The sequence below is a fragment of the Salmo salar genome, chromosome ssa17 (genome assembly GCF_905237065.1).
Source record: "Salmo salar chromosome ssa17, Ssal_v3.1, whole genome shotgun sequence".
Lineage (NCBI taxonomy): Eukaryota > Metazoa > Chordata > Actinopteri > Salmoniformes > Salmonidae > Salmo > Salmo salar.
The window spans coordinates 61633626-61650204 of NC_059458.1; the positions used below are offsets into that span (position 1 = coordinate 61633626).

The window sequence follows — 16579 nt, forward strand, 5'->3', positions numbered from 1 at the left end:
TTTTCAAGCTAGCATATAATGTCACATAAACCCAAATCACAGCTAAATGCAGCACTAACCTTTGATGATCTTCATCAGATGACAATCTTAGGACATTATGTTATACAATACATGCATGTTTTGTTCAATCAAGTTCATATTTATATCAAAAACCAGCTTTTTACATTAGCATGTGACGTTCAGAACTAGCATACCCCCCGCAAACTTCCGGTGAATTTACTAAATTACTCACGATAAACGTTCACAAAAAACATAACAATTATGTTTAGAATTATAGATACAGAACTCCTCTATGCACTCGCTATGTCCGATTTTAAAATAGCTTTTCGGTGAAAGCACATTTTGCAATATTCTAAGTAGATAGCATCACAGGGCTAGCTATTTAGACACCCAGCAAGTTTAGCCCTCACCAAAGTCCGATTTACTATAAGAAAAATGTTATTACCTTTGCTGTTCTTCGTCAGAATGCACTCCCAGGACTTCTACTTCAATAACAAATGTTGGTTTGGTTCAAAATAATCCATAGTTATGTTCAAATATCCTCTGTTTTGTTCGTGCGTTCAAGACACTATCCAAATGGTAAAGAAGGGTGATAACCAGATTGAATGGGGTACGTTTTTTATCCGGCCGTGCAAATACTGCCCCCTACCCCCAACAGGTTAAATAATGATCTTGTTGTGAGTTTCCTGTAATAATGAATGACAACTGTATACAGACATGTTGATAGACATAGTGTAAACCAGCCTTTAGTCTTGAAATCTCTGGATGTTTAGTACACGACTGTATTCACTGTTTAGCACATGGCCTCACATGTGAATCCTTAAAGAGACAGTTGGGGCTGACGCTTAAGAGGGTGTGAAAGACGTTGAATGGGTGTAGACAGAAGAGCTCTCCAGTAGGTCTAACAAAACATTCCACTGCCATTTTCTCAAAACTGGGGTTTCAAGTTTATCAACATTCAAAGTTTTCAACTTTCAAATTACTTTTCCATTGTTTCTCAACTGTCATGTATGATATACCATTTTCTAGCGCTAAGTCTACTTTCATATTTTGCTACATAAGACTGAATCGAGCCGGTCGGTCACATATTTAATTTAGAGTTTGTGTAATACAGGTGATTTCCAGTGTTCTATTTGTAACACTCGGGTTGATGGTCACTAGATTAGAGGCTGTATGTTATGGATTAAACTCGTAACTGCTGATATGGTTGACACAAGACTGTAGGTACAATGACAGAGGATACACTGATTACTATTATATTGTGTGAAACACTGTGATTCTGTAGCAGCTGACAAAGTCACTGCCTTTTGACTTCCTACAAGCCTCCCAGGCTGGTATTTAAGGATAGGGTACAAGGGTGTTTCCAGAGAACGCCAGTTAGACATGTTCTCTGCTTCTGTGCTGGAGGTTACTCTCTGTTTAGTAAAATAAATCGATTTTTGATTGACTATCTGCGACTGCTCTTCTCTTTTCTTCACTTGTAACTTTCTATTACATCACCCCTCCCTCATTCAGGCGAGCCTGGATCTCAGTGAGAGAGGTATCCCCAGGCTGAGCGCTCACACGCAGAAGGACGATGAGGCAAAGCTGGGTTCGAGGGCTGGCTTCTTTGCTGGCCATGGCCGCTGGAATACTCTACATCACATCCATTAAGCGGGAGGTTCATTCTCATGGGGAAAGACTGCAGAGGGCCCATCAGGATGACTCGGTCAGGGGCCAGGACATGCTCAACAGGCTGGAGAAGATGGAGGCTCACATCGAGAAGTTGGGTGAGTGTCAATCTCCTTCATTTAAAAGTGCTGTGAAAAAGTATTGGCCCCCTTTCAGATTTTCTCTATTATTGCATATGTTTGATGCTGAATGTTATCAGATCTTCAACCAAAGCCTAATATTAGATAAAGGGAACCTGAGTTTACAAATAATACAAAAAATGGACACTTGTTTTATTTACTTAATGAAGTTATGCAACACCAAATTCCTTAGTGTGAAAAAGTAATTGTACCCTTACTCACAATAACTGGACTCCCGAGTGGCACAGCAGTCTAAGGCACTGCATCTCAGTGCAAGAGGCGTCACTGGTTTGAATCCAAGCTGTATCACATCCGGCCATGGTTGGGATTCCCATAGGGGGGTGCACAATTGGCCCAGCGTCGTCCGGGTTTGGCCGTCATTGTAAATAAGAATTTGTTCTTAACTGACTTGCCTAGTTAAATAAAGGTTAAATAAAATAAATGAGCCTGCACATGAGAAGTGACTTCAGTTCATGTAATGAGAGAGTTGACAATGGTAGTGGAGTGACGTGGTCATCACCTCTTAATCATGGAACAGGAGGGGACTTAGCTGTAAATATAAATAGCAGATACACTCCATTACAGCTGTGCCATCATAGGTTTGCACAACTCTATGAAGTTAACTCTCAAAATTCACAAAGTCAAACACAGACTGCGCATCTCGCCCACTTGACACATCAAAGTAGCTCAAGAAACGTTCTGGAATAAATCCCTGATCATCCACATACCTGATAACTGACAACTGCAAGAAGACTGGTGGCACCATAGGTCCCAGAGTGGTGGGGCAATTTTTACCCCCTGGGGCCTGGAGTTGTTCCTTATATGCTAACCTAACTAGGAAAACTCTGGACCCTATAAAGTATGACAGTGATTAATCAGTTGTAAAAAGGTTTTATATGGGCTATGATGGGACCGGGTTTTACTAATCAGGTCACATGGTTTAAAAAAAACTCCTGAGAAAGACTCCTGGCCCAGGTGTGGATGAAACCCCTGTCAAATTGCAGCTAACTTATATTTGTTGATATAAATTATATTTAGACTGGATTAGCAGGGGGTTTACTCTACCCAGACACATAGACAACAACTGATAGACAACAGAACTCACAGGGCTGAGCTTGCTTTATGCATGTTTGCATCATGCAGGCCTATGCAGCTGTAGGCCTTATAAAACATTTACTCACATCTGTCATCACTATTATGTTGACTGATTCATTCCAGTGAATCATATTCTCACTTTCCACACACTAGGTTCGTTCTCTGATCCTAATTCTATGATTGGATGGACAACATGTCAGTTCATATTGATAAAGCTTTGATTGGTTGGAGGAAGTCCAATGGAAGTGGTCACAATTACCATGTATGTCTATGGAAGGAGGTGAGGCCTACGAGCCTCCTAGGTTTTGTATTGAAGTCAATTTAGCCAGAGGAGGACGGAAGCTAGATGTCCTCCGGCTACACCATGGTGCTACCCCAGACAGTGATTTTGAAGTTACTTTAGACCTTCATTGCAAAACAGTGTATTTGAATAAATTATTTGGTGACATAATTATTTGGTGACGTAACCCTAAAGATCTTTATTTATTAAATGCATTTAAGTTTTGTTAAACCCTTTATTTAATTGAGAACCAATTTGAGTCTAGCATGAGCCTACATCTAGAGTTGATCTCCCAAAAAGTTATTTCACATTTGACATGGATTATTGTGAAAGGGAATTTGTGACTTGTTCAGGAAACTAGGCGTATGTCACACATCACTATTTCATAGGAGAGGCATTTGAAAGTAAACATTATTTTTTTTATAAAACTGTGTTTTAAGGCAGAAATGCCTTCTGGAAAGTGAACTTTCATGTGCGTTAATAACAAACTTGTATTCCATCTGTAAATACGAATAAAACATTTAAATTACGAGACTAGTTGGTTTAACCACGGAAAAAGACAGGAACTTTCCTGCTAGCCATTATTGGCTGAGATAATGAATGGGATGGACATTCTGGGAGGTGAATTTGGATTGGTGTGCCATGTAGCATGCTTCTGTCTATAACATAAACTGCTCAGTATGTGTTGATAGTCCTTTCTACCACGCTCTGGTTTTGAAAATTTGCAAGGTTAGCCATAGAGAAGTACAAAAGTTTTTCTGCTTTTCTCAACAACATTGATGCCCTGAATTTAGCAGGCGCTATTGACAGATCAGTTGGAAAAAGTGATGGGCTACTTTCTGCACACACCACAGTCAATATGAAATGAAATGAGTTGACACAATGCTGGCCAAATAAAATGTAGCTACAATCAAAATGGAGTTAAATGGTTCCAGTCTGCCGTGAAGCGTTCATCCATGTATATGAGTAAAAGTCATGCAACATTTTCAGATATTCTAAGTTTCTAATTTTGTCAAAGTTGTTTTCATTGCAAGTTAAATCATACAGTTAGCTAGCTAGCGAACGTTAGCTTGCTGGATCGCTAGCTAACGTTACGTGTGTGATCTGTGTTGAAATGTTATTCAAATCAGAAATCCATTTGCATTGCTAGTTATAGTCTAATGTTAGCTAGCTGACATTGAACCTAGTTGTTAGCTTTAGCTACCTAAAGGTTCATACTACAGGTATGATAATGTTTGTATTGGTAGTAACATGAGTTGGGATTATCCGGTTGATTGTTTAGCTAGCTAGCTAGTAAGCTACATGTTTTTTAAATTTCTTAAAAAATATATATTTCACCTTTATATAACCAGGAAGGCCAGTTGAGAACAAGATCTTATTTACAACTGCTTCCTGGCGAAGATAAAGCAAAGCAGTGCGACAAAAACAACAACACAGAGTTACACATGGGATAAACAAACATACAGTCAATTACACAATAGAAAAATCTGTGTACAATGTGTGCAAATGTAATAAGATTAGGCTGGACCACGCAGCCATAATACCGCTCAGGAAGGAGATGCATTCTATCTCCTAGAGATGAACGTACTTTGGTGCGAAAAGTGCAAATCAATCCAAGAACAACAGCAAAGGACCATGTGAAGATGCTGGAGGAAACAGGTACAAAAGTATCTATATCCACAGTAAAACGACTCCTTTATAGGCATAACCTGAAAGGGCGCTCAGCAAGGAAGAAGCCACTGCTAAAAAAATCGCCATAAAAAAGAAAGACTACGGTTTGCAACTGCACATGGGGACAAAGATCGTACTTTTTTGAGAAATGTCCTCTGGTCTGATGAAACAAAAATAGAATTGTTTGGTCATAAGGACCATTGTTATGTTTGGAGGAAAAGGGGGGCGGGCTTGCAAGCCGAATAACACCATCCCAACCATGAAGCACGGGGGTGGCAGCATCATGTTGTGGGGGTGCTTTGCTGCAGGAGGGCCTAGTGCACTTCACAAAATAGATGGCATCATGAAGCAGAAAAATTATGTGGATATATTGAAGCAACATCTCAAGACATCAGTCAGGAAGTTAAAGCTTGGTCGCAAATGGGTCTTCCAAATGGACAATGACCCCAAGCATACTTCCAAAGTTGTGGCAAAATGGCTTAAGGTCAACAAAGTCAAGGTATTGTAGTGGCCATCACAAAGCCCTAACCTCAATCAAGTCGAAAATTTGTGGGCAGAACTGAAAAAGCATGTGTGAGCAAGGAGGCCTAAAAACCTGACTCAGTTACACCAGCTCTGTCAGGAGGAATGGGCCAAAATTCACCCAACTTATTGTGGGAAGCTTGTGGAAGGCTACCCGAAACTTTTGACCCACGTTAAACAATTTAAAGGCAATGCTACCAAATACTAATTGAGTGTATGTGAACTTCTGACCCACTGGGAATGTGATGAAATAAATAAAAGCTGAAATAAATAATTCTCTCTACTATTATTCTGACATTTTACATTCTTAAAATAAAGTGGTGATCCTAACTGACCTAAAACAGGGAATTTTTACTAGGATTAAATGTCAGGAATTGTGAAAAACTGAGTTTAAATGTATTTGGCTAAGGTATATGTAAACTTCCGACTTCAACTGTATACAGAAAGGTGTCGTCTGCGTAGAGGTGGATCAGAGAATCACCAGCAGCAAGAGCGACATCATTGATATATACAGAGAAAAGAGTCGGCCCAAGAATTTAACCCTATGGCTCCCCCATTGAGACTGCCAGAGGTCCAGACAACAGGCCCTCCGATTTGACACACTGAACTCTATCTGAGAAGTAGTTGGTGAACCAGGCGAGGCAGTCATTTGAGAAACCCAGGATATTGAGTCTGCCGATAAGAATGCGGTGATTGACAGAATCGAAAGCCGTGGCCAGGTCGATAAAGACGGCTGCACAGTACTGTTTGTTATCGATGGCGGTTATGATATCGTTTAGGACCTTGAGCGTGGCTGAGGTGCACCCATGACCAGCTCGGAAACCAGATTTCATAGTGGAGAAGGTATGGTGGGATTCGAAATGGTCGGTTATCTGTTTGTTAACCTGTTGGGGCCAGGGGGCAGTATTGAGAATTTTGAAAAAAACATGTGCCCATTTTTAACTGCCTCCTACACCAACTCAGAAGCTAGGATATGCATATTATTACCAGATTTGGATAGAAAACACTCTGAATTTTCTAAAACTGTTTGAATGGTGTCTGTAAGTATAACAAAACTCATATGGCAGGCAAAAAACCTGAGAAAAAAAAATAATTTTGTGGCTGTACTATTTTTTTTGAGTCATTGTTATAGATAACACAGTGACAAAGGATTCATTTCGCACTTCCTACGGCTTCCACTAGATGTCAACGATCTTTATAAAGTTGTTTGAAGCGTCTATGATGAACAGAGACCGGATGACAAGGAAGAGAAGTTGACCTCCCTGGGATGTCGTCACTTCATTATTGGCTGCACCTGCGCAATCATGTGATGCGATACATTTTTCAAATACGTTTTTCAAGACACAGGAGAGGTCGGGTTGAAACATTACTGATGTTTCACGTTAAAAATGGCTCTAAAGATTGATGCAAAACAACGTTTGACATGTTTGAACGAACGTAAATAGATAATTTTTTTTACTTTTCGCCGTGACTCCCCCCCCCCCCCCCCCACGCTACTTTTTAGTAGCCTACCGAAGCGCTAACAACTTGGAGTTATTTGGACATCTATTATGAACTTTGTTGAAAGAAACCACATTTGTTGTGGACATGGGATTCCTGGAAGTGCCAATGGATGAAGATAATCAAAGGTAAGGGATTATTGACAATAGTAATTTTGATATTACATGGTTACAAGATGGTGCTAACCTGTATAGCCTAGCCTATTGTTCTTCGCACAGCACCCGGTTTATTGCAAATTGTGATTTCCCAGTAAAGTTATTTTGAAATCTGGCAATGCAGTAGCATTTACGAAATGTTAAACTATGAATATTTGAATGACAATATTATAATTTACCAATGTTTTCGAATAGTAATTTTGTAATTTGTAACGTTGTTCACCGGAAGCATTTCAGAGAAGAAAAAAATCTGAATTTCACCGCTACTGTAAAATGCTGTTTTTGGATATAAATATGAACTTGATGGAACAAAAAATGCATCTATTGTATAACATAATGTCCTAGGAGTGTCATCTGATGGAGATTGTCAAAGGTTAGTGCATAATTTTAGCTGGTTTCTGCTTTTGGTGACGCCTGACCTTGAATTGAAAATGGATGTTTGTACTTTTGTGGCTATGTACTGTCCTAACATAATCTAACTTTATGCTTTTGCCGTAAAGCCTCTTTGAAAATCGAACAATGTGGTTAGATTAAGGAGGTGTTTATCTTTTAAATTGTGTAAAATAGTTGATTGTTTGAGAAATTGAAATTATTCGATTTTTGATGTTTTGAATTTCCAGCCTTGCTAGCAATCCCGTCTCAGGGTTCATTGCTACCCCCTAGCCCCAACAGGTTTTAACTTGGCTTTCGAAGACTTTAGAAAGGCAGGGCAGGATGGATATAGGTCTGTAACAGTTTGGGTCTAGAGTGTCTCCCCCTTTGAAGAGGGGGATGACCGCGTTAGCTTTACAATCTTTAGGGATCTCAGACGATACGAAAGAGAGGTTGAACAGGCTAGTAATAAGGGTTGCAACAATTTCGGCGGATAATTTTAGAAAAAGAGGGTCCAGATTGTCTAACCCAGCTGATTTGTAGGGGTCCAGATTTTGCAGCTCTTTCAGAACATCAGCTATCTGGATTTGGGTGAAGGAGAAGCATTGTGCAGAGTTGTTGGCCGGGGGAGGGGTAGCCAGGTGGAAAGCATGGCCAACCGTAGAAAAAAGCTTCTTGAAATTCTAGATTATCGTAGATTTATCGGAGGTGACAGTGTTTCCTAGCCTCAGTGCAGTGGGCAGCTGGGAGGAGGTGCTCTTATTCTCCATGGACTTTACAGTCTCCCAAACTTTTTGGGAATTAGTGCTACAAGATGCAAATTTCTGTTTGAAAAAGCTAGCCTTTGCTTTTCTAACTGCCTGTGTATATTGGTTCCTGACTTCCCTGAAAAGTTGCATATCGCGGGGGCTATTCAATGCTAATGCTGTACACCACAGGATGTTTTTGTGCTGGTCGAGGGCAGTAAAGTCTGGAGTGAACCAAGGGCTATATCTGCTCTTAGTTCAACATTTTTTGAAAGGGGCATGCTTATTTAAGATGGTGAGGAAAGCACTTTTAAAGAACAACCAGACGTCCTCTACTGACAGGATGAGGTCAATATCCTTCCAGGATACCCGGGCCAGTTCGATTAGAAAGGCCCGCCAGCTGAAATGTTTTAGGGAGCGTTAGACAGTGAGCGTTAGACAGGTCGTTTGACCGCGGACCCATAACGGACGCAGGCAATGAGGCAGTGATTGCTGAGATCCTGGTTGAAGACAGCAGAGGTGTATTTAGAGGGCAAGTTGGTCAGGATGATATCTATGAGGGTGCCCATGTTTACGGATTTAGGGTTGTACCTTGTAGGTTCCTTGAAATTTGTCTGAGATTGAGGGCATCTAGCTTAGATTGTAGGACGGCTGGGTTGTTAAGCATATCCCAGTTTAGGTCACCTAACAGTACGAACTCTGAAGATAGATGGGTGGCAATCAATTCACATATGGTGTCCAGGGCACAGCTGGGGGCTGAGGGGGGGGTCTATAACAAGCGGCAACAGTGAGAGACTTATTTCTGGAAAGGTAGATTTTTAAAAGTAGAAGCTCGAACTGTTTTGGCACAGACCTGGAAAGCATGACAGAACTCTGCAGGCTATCTCTGCAGTAGATTGCAACTCCGCCCTCTTTGGCAGTTCTATCTTGACGGAAAATGTTTTAGTTGTGGATGGAAATTTTGGAATTTTTGGTGGCCTTCCTAAGCCAGGATTCAGACACGGCTAGGACATCAGGGTTGGCTGAGTGTGCTAAAGCAGTGAATAAAACAAACGTAGGGAGGAGGCTTCTGATATTAACATGCATGAAACCAAGGCCTTTACTGTTACAGAAGTCAACAAATGAGAGCGCCTGGGGAATAGGTGTAGTACTGAGGGCTACAGGGCCTGGGTTAACCTCTACATCACCAGAGGAACAGAGGAGGAGTAGGATAAAGGTCTGGCTAAAGGCTATAAGAACTGGTCATCTAGTGCGTTGGGAACAGAGAATAAAAGGAGCAGATTTCTGGGCGTGGTAGAATAGATTCAGGGCATAATGTACAGACAAGGGTATGGTAGGGTGTGAGAACAGTGGAGGAAACCTAGGCATTGAGTGACAATGAGAGAGGTTGCATCTTTGGAGGCACCAGTTAAGCCTGGTGAGGTCTCCGCATGTGTGAGGGGGGGGGGGAAACAAAAGAGCTATCTAAGGCATGTTTAGTGGGACTGGGTGCTCTACAGTTAAATAAAACAATAAGAACTAACCGAAATAGTAGGAGAAAAGGCATATTGACATTAGAGAGAGGCATAAAGCAATCACAGGTGTTGATCAGGAGAGTTAGGACAACAACGGGTAAATGGCAATGAATGGGCAGAGAGGGTCAGTTAGGTACACACAGGACCTGAGTTCAAGGCTTGGGTTGACAGATAAACAACATGAGGTACCATGTTAGTGAACAGTCCAGCAGGCATCAGCTGTGTAGCTGAGTGATCATAGGGTCCAATGAGCAGCAATATGTGAGTCAGGGAGCCGTTTGGTAGTCGCTACTACGCTAGGCGAGCGGGAGCCACGACGTTCAGAAAGCTAGCAGGCCGGAGCTAGCAGATGGGTCTTCGGTGACATCGCAATGGAAAATCCTCAGGCCACATCGGACGATTACGTCAGCAGACCAGTCGTGATGGATCAACGGGGCTCGGTGTCGACAATAAAGGGTCCAGGCCAATTGGCAAAAGAGGTATTGTAGCCCAAGAGTTAGCTGGTATACATTCGTCGGCCAGTCGGGAGATGGGCATAGCTCGAGGCTAGCTCAAGGCTAACTGGTTCTTGCTTCAGGACAGAGCGTTAGCCAGCAATAGCCACTCGATTGCAGCTAGCTAGCTGCGATGATCCAGTGTAATGGTCCAGAGCTTGCGGCAGGAATCCAGTGATGTGGTAGAGAAAAGCAGTCTGATATGCTTCGATATGCTCTGGGTTGATATCGCGCTGTGCAGACTGGCAGGTATTGACCGAGCTAAAGCTAGCTGGTGTCCGAGCTAAAAGTGAAGACCACTAGCAGTGGCTAACAATGACTACTAGCTTGTAGCTAGTTTGCTGGCTAGCCTCTGATGGAGGTTCCAGTTAAAAAGTATAAAAATAGCATATCTGTACCACATTGGGTGAGGCGGATTGCAGGAAACTATATTTAGTTCTTAGATGGAAAGTGAGATTAAAATATATACGAAAAAAACGAAGAAAGACTATATACACGGGACAAGACAAACACACGTCCGACTGCTACGGCATCTTGGATTTAACAAGATGTCTATACATGTCTAAACATGTTCACATGTCTAAACAAAAGACTCCACTTCGCCATATGATTCCATGACCCATCAAGATATCCAGGTGATTACGGCCATCTACTGTATTTCATGAACATGTTTACTGTACATGTCTAGACAATAGTGACCCATCCACTTAGCTAGATGTTGCTGGGGGGACTGGGGCCTCTACAGTTAAATAAAACAATAAGAACTAACCGAAATAGCAGGAGAAAAGGCATATTGACATTAGAGAGAGGCATTTCCTTCACATGACCCATCAATTTAGTGTGTAAGCGTAATCAAAAAATTCCAAAAATGTATAACATATTTTTATCTGGACACTTTGTTTTTGTGTTTACCAGAGACGGTAATGTAAAGAAAAACATGACCTGCATCAAAGTTAGATTAGGATATAGGCCAAGGACTAGATAAAGTGTATTTTTACCTAGAGTTTTTCATTATTGTAGGCTACTACTTTTTGTATTGAAATCTTTGGTTGTTTACTAAACTATTTACTCCGTTTAGCACGTCCTCACGAGAATCCTTAAAGAGACGGGTGCGGCTAAGGCTTAAGAGGGTGTGAACATTGCTGAATAGGTGAAGGCAAAGAAGAGTTGTCTAGTAGATGTACCAAGGGCCATTTTCTTCCAAGTTGATCAACTTTCAATGCAGAATTACTTTTGCATTGTTCCTCAACTGCAGTGTATGATATACCATTTTCTAGCTCTGAGTCTCTACTTTTATCTAATGTAAAAAACACAATTTAAAATTTTACAACATAAAACTGAATTGAGGCGGTCGGTCACATTTATTGTCAATTAAATAAAGGGTTTAAATAAACAAGTAAAGGATTAGCTAAAATCTATAAAATATGTCCAATAATAATTTTAGAATGTTCTTTAATCGTGCATACTGTTGTTTGTTGTACAAAATGTGTTACATTTTGATCTACCAACTTCTGTGTGCCAAAATTTGCCACATTGTTTACTTTTACAAATTTACAACATTTACTTCAAGGTAATCCTCCAGGGCAGAACAAACCTTATTAATCAACTTTTTAAAAATCAAATGCAAACAGTAGTTATGTAAACTCGGTCATAATCTGTGTGTATCAAAAGGAGTGACTTTCATTGATTCTGGCAGCCTTAAACAATCTGAAATACACAGAAACAACCAATTAATGAGCAGCTGTCATGTGTCCACAGTGAAGTCAGTCAACAACGGGATCAGTCTGAAAGAGGGGCAGGCTGTGAAGGCTACCGAGGTCAAGAAGGAGAGGAAGGTGGTGAAGAAGATGTACCCCAACTCAGCTCTGTTTACAAGCTGGGGTGATGAGCTCTCAGAGGAGGAGCAGAAAGAGGCAGAGAGGCTGTTTCAGATGTATGGATACAACGTCTTCCTGAGTGACAGACTACCCCTGAACAGAGAAATCCCTGATACCCGTGATCCTAAGTAAATCCTTTTCCTCATCTCTCTGCCACCTCTACACAAAAAATGATGGATAACTCAAGACTTCTGAATTCTAAGCAGTCTGTTCCATTGCGGTCATCCAAGGTCAATTCCATCTCCAGCACTTTTAATGCAATTTGACGAATGACTTTGAAATGGACTAACTTTAAGAGTGAAACAGCAGCTTTGGTGAAGTGAATGAATGATATGAGGTAGACCAAATGTTTTTGTTGTGCCTGTCAGGTGTGCTAATCACCAGTACCCCCATGACCTGCCCACCATCAGCGTGGTGTTGATCTACTTGGACGAGGCCCTGTCAATCATCAAGAGAGCCGTCCGCAGCATCATAAACAAGACCCCCCAACGCCTGCTCAAAGACATCATACTGGTGGATGACCACAGCTCCAATGGTTCGCCTAATTTGTCAAGGCTCTCCGCATAGAAACATTTGAAAGTATATTTGAACTCAAGTGTGGCTTTCAACCATTGTTGATTTGTGATTTGCAAGTGTCTGCTTTCCCAGAGGACCTAAAGGAGAAGTTGGATGCCTACATCAGCTTCATCCATGAAGAGCGTCCGGGCCTGGTGAAGAGAGTGAGACACCTGGAGCAGCTCGGTCTCACACAGGCCCGCCTCTCAGGGTGGAGGGAAGCTGAAGGAGACGTGGTGGCCATCTTGGATGCCCACATAGAAGTCCACGTGGAATGGTAGTCTGAATGGTTTATATTATAAAGACACTCAGTGATATTTTTTTCTCTTTTAACACAATGTTAAAGTCTCCTTTAACGCAATGTTTTCACTCTGTGTGTCTGTGAACAGGGCAGAGCCTCTGTTAGCTCGGATAAAGGAGGACCGCACGTTGGTGTTGTCACCGGTGTTTGACAAAGTCCATTTCGATGACTTGACAGTCACACGTTATTTGCCGAGTGCAAATGCCTTTGACTGGGCCCTGTGGTGTATGTACGAGTCCTTCAGACCTGAGTGGTATGACTTAAAAGATGCGTCACAGCCAGGAAAGTGAGTTGTTTGTGATTTCATCATCGGATGATAGTCCTGTTTCACAAGTCTGTTTGAATAGGCGAAAAGGAAAGCACAGCTTTGGGCGAAAAATCTTACCTAATATTTACACCTGTATTGTCATTTTGCGTTATCTATTCATTAAAATGAATGTCACATCTCCCCTTTTAGAAATTACCATGATTTGTTGTGTATGTTTGTCAGGAGCCCCTCCATTATGGGCATACTAGTGGTTGATCGCCTGTTCTTTGGGGAAATTGGTGCTCTGGATGGTGGTATGAAGATCTATGGAGGTGAAAATGTTGAACTGGGTATCCGGGTAAGCCCCTCTGCTACAGTTTATGAATGAATGTTAGAAATCAAAGCAGACTTGTGTTTGCAGAATTGCTTTCTGTTCTTGAGTCGTTCAGTTTGAACAAACCAATCTACGTCCAACATCCAGACACTTCAGTCCATATCTATAAACTCGTCCTTGTCTCTTGGTGTTTGGTGTGTCTAGGTGTGGCTGTGTGGTGGAAGTGTCGAGGTCATACCTTGTTCTAAAATAGCCCACATCGAGAGGGCCCATAAACCCTATCTCCCAGACCTGAGCATTACAATGAAGAGGAATGCTCTGAGAGTGGCTGAGGTCTGGATGGATGAATACAAACATAATGTCAACGTCGCCTGGAACCTCCCACTGAAGGTACTGTACACAAGAAACTATTCAAAAAGTAGCTTTTGTTCAGCTGCTCCTATGGAATAACAATCACTGCTGTTATGTATGCTTTGTGTTTAAAAATAGGTAGACTAGACAGTCAATATTATAAAAATGGTCTATTACTCAATGCCATAATAAAGATCATAGGATCTATGTAAAATGGCGTTAAGCCATCATCAAGTAGATAATAGGTGGATTACTCACATAGCCTGTGCTTCTGATTTAGAACTCTTCCTCTTTCTCACCACAGGATCATGGCATAGACATTGGGGATGTTTCAGAGAGGAAGAAGTTAAGAAAGAGTCTGAACTGCAAACCCTTCCAGTGGTATCTGGATAACGTGTATCCCATGTTAGACCCCCTGGGTGACTTGCTTGGTTATGGAGCTGTGAGTGATGCTAAAATGTTTTTGTTGTTCTGGAATTTCCTCACCAACTATGTTTGGTGCATGCCATTATTTCTTCAATAGGATGCAGGGTCATAAATCCAACTCATTATCAGGATAGGAATTTGCACTTTTATAACTGTTTCATCTGTGTCCATAAAATCAACAGCTGGTCAATGACCTGAAGATGGATCTCTGTATAGATCAAGGCCCAGTTCCGGGGAACACACCTATTTTACATGGATGCCATTATTTTTATCCACAGGTTTGTAGAATCATTGCTTAGTATTTTAGAATTTAACTAATGGTATATATAATATGGTCCATCCCATAGCAGAGCCGGGACTCAACCCATACCACAATGCAAAGTACTGTCAATACCACAGATACAGAAAAGTCTAAATATCTATCCTCTCTGTCTAGAACTGTTATTATCGAGCCAGCGGGGAGATCTACATTGGAGGCATCAAGTTTCACAAGTACAACAGTAATCGCTGTCTGATGGACATTGGCACTCAAACCCCAGGACTGTATGAGTGCAACGAGGCCAAGCAGAAGGGATTCCACATGCTCTGGGAATTTCAACAGGTAAGCACTCCAACATGAAATAGGGAAATTGATGCCTATAAACTGTTGGAAACACGGGAGATGTCTTTGACTTTAGTGTGATGTACAGTGAAATGTTTGCTGTGTTTTACAGGGAAAAGCCATCCAGAACAGGCAGACAAAGAGATGTCTGGAGATTGCCCTAGGGGAGGACACTTACTACCAGCTCATCATTCAGGAGTGTAGTGGGCAGCACTGGTTAATACGGAATGTGATAAAAGACTTCTGATACACTGAGATAGTTAGGCCTACTGGACCAGAAACAATACAGCAGGACTATAGGAGTTATGCTGTGATCATAAGCATGTGGGAAGGTGGTATTTACCACATACGATTGTTAAAAATCCACTTGAACACCCTTCCAACTGGTAATTACCAGTGGGAAACTCGTCTATCATCCCATCTCCCAGATGCTGACCTCACCTACTAAGGAAATGACCTTTTCAACAGCATTTTCAATAGTTAAATGCAACAACAAAATATTATTTACACAAAGTTTTTGAACACTATAATTTTTGTACTAACATGATAGCTCTACTTTTAGTTTATGGTTGACGCAGCTTGTTGGCCATTAGCCAATCTGAGTTTCTCAACGAGTTCAAAGCACGTGAATACATCCAACTGATATTTACGACTTCACAACTGGTAATTACCACCTTACCACTTCTTTATGAACACAGCATTATCATTACACTTGGAAAAGCCAATCAGTGGTCAGCAGTGAGATGACTGTGTGATCTTAGTGAACTGCTGGTTGGACATAACTTCATGGGGACAGATGTACAGTTTCTTCACAGAATGTGGAATGCTATTGAGCTGTGTTCTTCTTGGTCCTGAATGTAAATGCAGAGAAATAATAAATATGATTCCTGTATGTACACTCATTTGTGGTTTGTTACTGATTCACTGTAGATTTTCACCAAAGAGGGTCAAAGAATATTTTTCTGCATTGACATCATATAGAGCTGAGTTGACATCAGTGTAGTTTTGAAGTCCCATCCTCGACTGCTCTATGAGCTCTCAGAGATGAACTTATCCCATGGATGGTCGGCCCTCTCTCTTACAGCTCTGGTGGCAGGGAGTTAAACAGTGCATTCGGAAAGTATTCAGACCCCTTTACTTTTTCCACATTGTTAAGACACTAAATGCCCTTTGCAACCACATACCTGATGTGAGAGTGGGTTCTCGGCCCTCACTAGCATGAAAAACTAAATTCGGGCACAGACTGTGCGTGGAAAATTATTTAAGATTGACTCTCTCCAATACAGAGTTATGTGCATCCTTTCAAGCACACCCTTCTCATTAACCTGTGGTGAGTTATTCACAATTTTTGATGAACAAATAAGGTTTTATATGTAAGATGGTTAAATAAAGCGCAAAATGATTGATTGTTATTATATTATTATTTGTGCCCTGGTCCTATAAGAGCTCTTTGTTACTTCCCACGAGCAGGGTTGTGACAAAAACTCACACTCATTCTTATGTTTAATAAATGTATTGTGCAGTGTGTGTATGGCAGGCTTACAATGATGGCAAAAAACTACATTTTAGAGTGCGCTGACCCTGGGGCCAGAGGCAGTACGCAGCTGGAGGTTGAATGTTTTAAGGGGTATGGGACTATAAAACGTTTGGGAACCACTGCTCTAGTCGAGTGCCATGCTTTTGTTTCTACACACTCACAACCATAACCTATTTTCTGTAATTAGCTCGCCATTAACTTAAATAATGAT

At 41.3% G+C, this 16579-nt stretch overlaps 1 protein-coding gene across 2 annotated transcripts; it reads left to right on the forward strand.

Annotated features, from left to right (window-relative positions):
• Positions 1-987: 987 nt before the first annotated feature.
• On the forward strand, positions 988-15729 carry LOC106576268 (probable polypeptide N-acetylgalactosaminyltransferase 8). Of its 2 annotated transcripts, XM_045699887.1 has the most exons (12): positions 988-1220; positions 1516-1769; positions 11898-12144; positions 12385-12551; positions 12665-12848; positions 12961-13158; positions 13363-13477; positions 13658-13843; positions 14109-14246; positions 14413-14508; positions 14667-14831; positions 14944-15729. In XM_045699887.1, exons 2-12 carry the CDS (start codon positions 1577-1579, stop codon positions 15076-15078), a joined length of 1824 nt encoding a protein of 607 aa, XP_045555843.1. In that variant the 5' UTR covers positions 988-1220; positions 1516-1576; the 3' UTR covers positions 15079-15729. The 2 variants fall into 2 exon arrangements, with proteins under 2 accessions (XP_045555843.1, XP_045555842.1); XM_045699886.1 differs by lacking the exon at positions 988-1220 and having other exon boundaries at positions 1349-1769.
• The last annotated feature ends 850 nt before the right edge of the window (positions 15730-16579 follow it).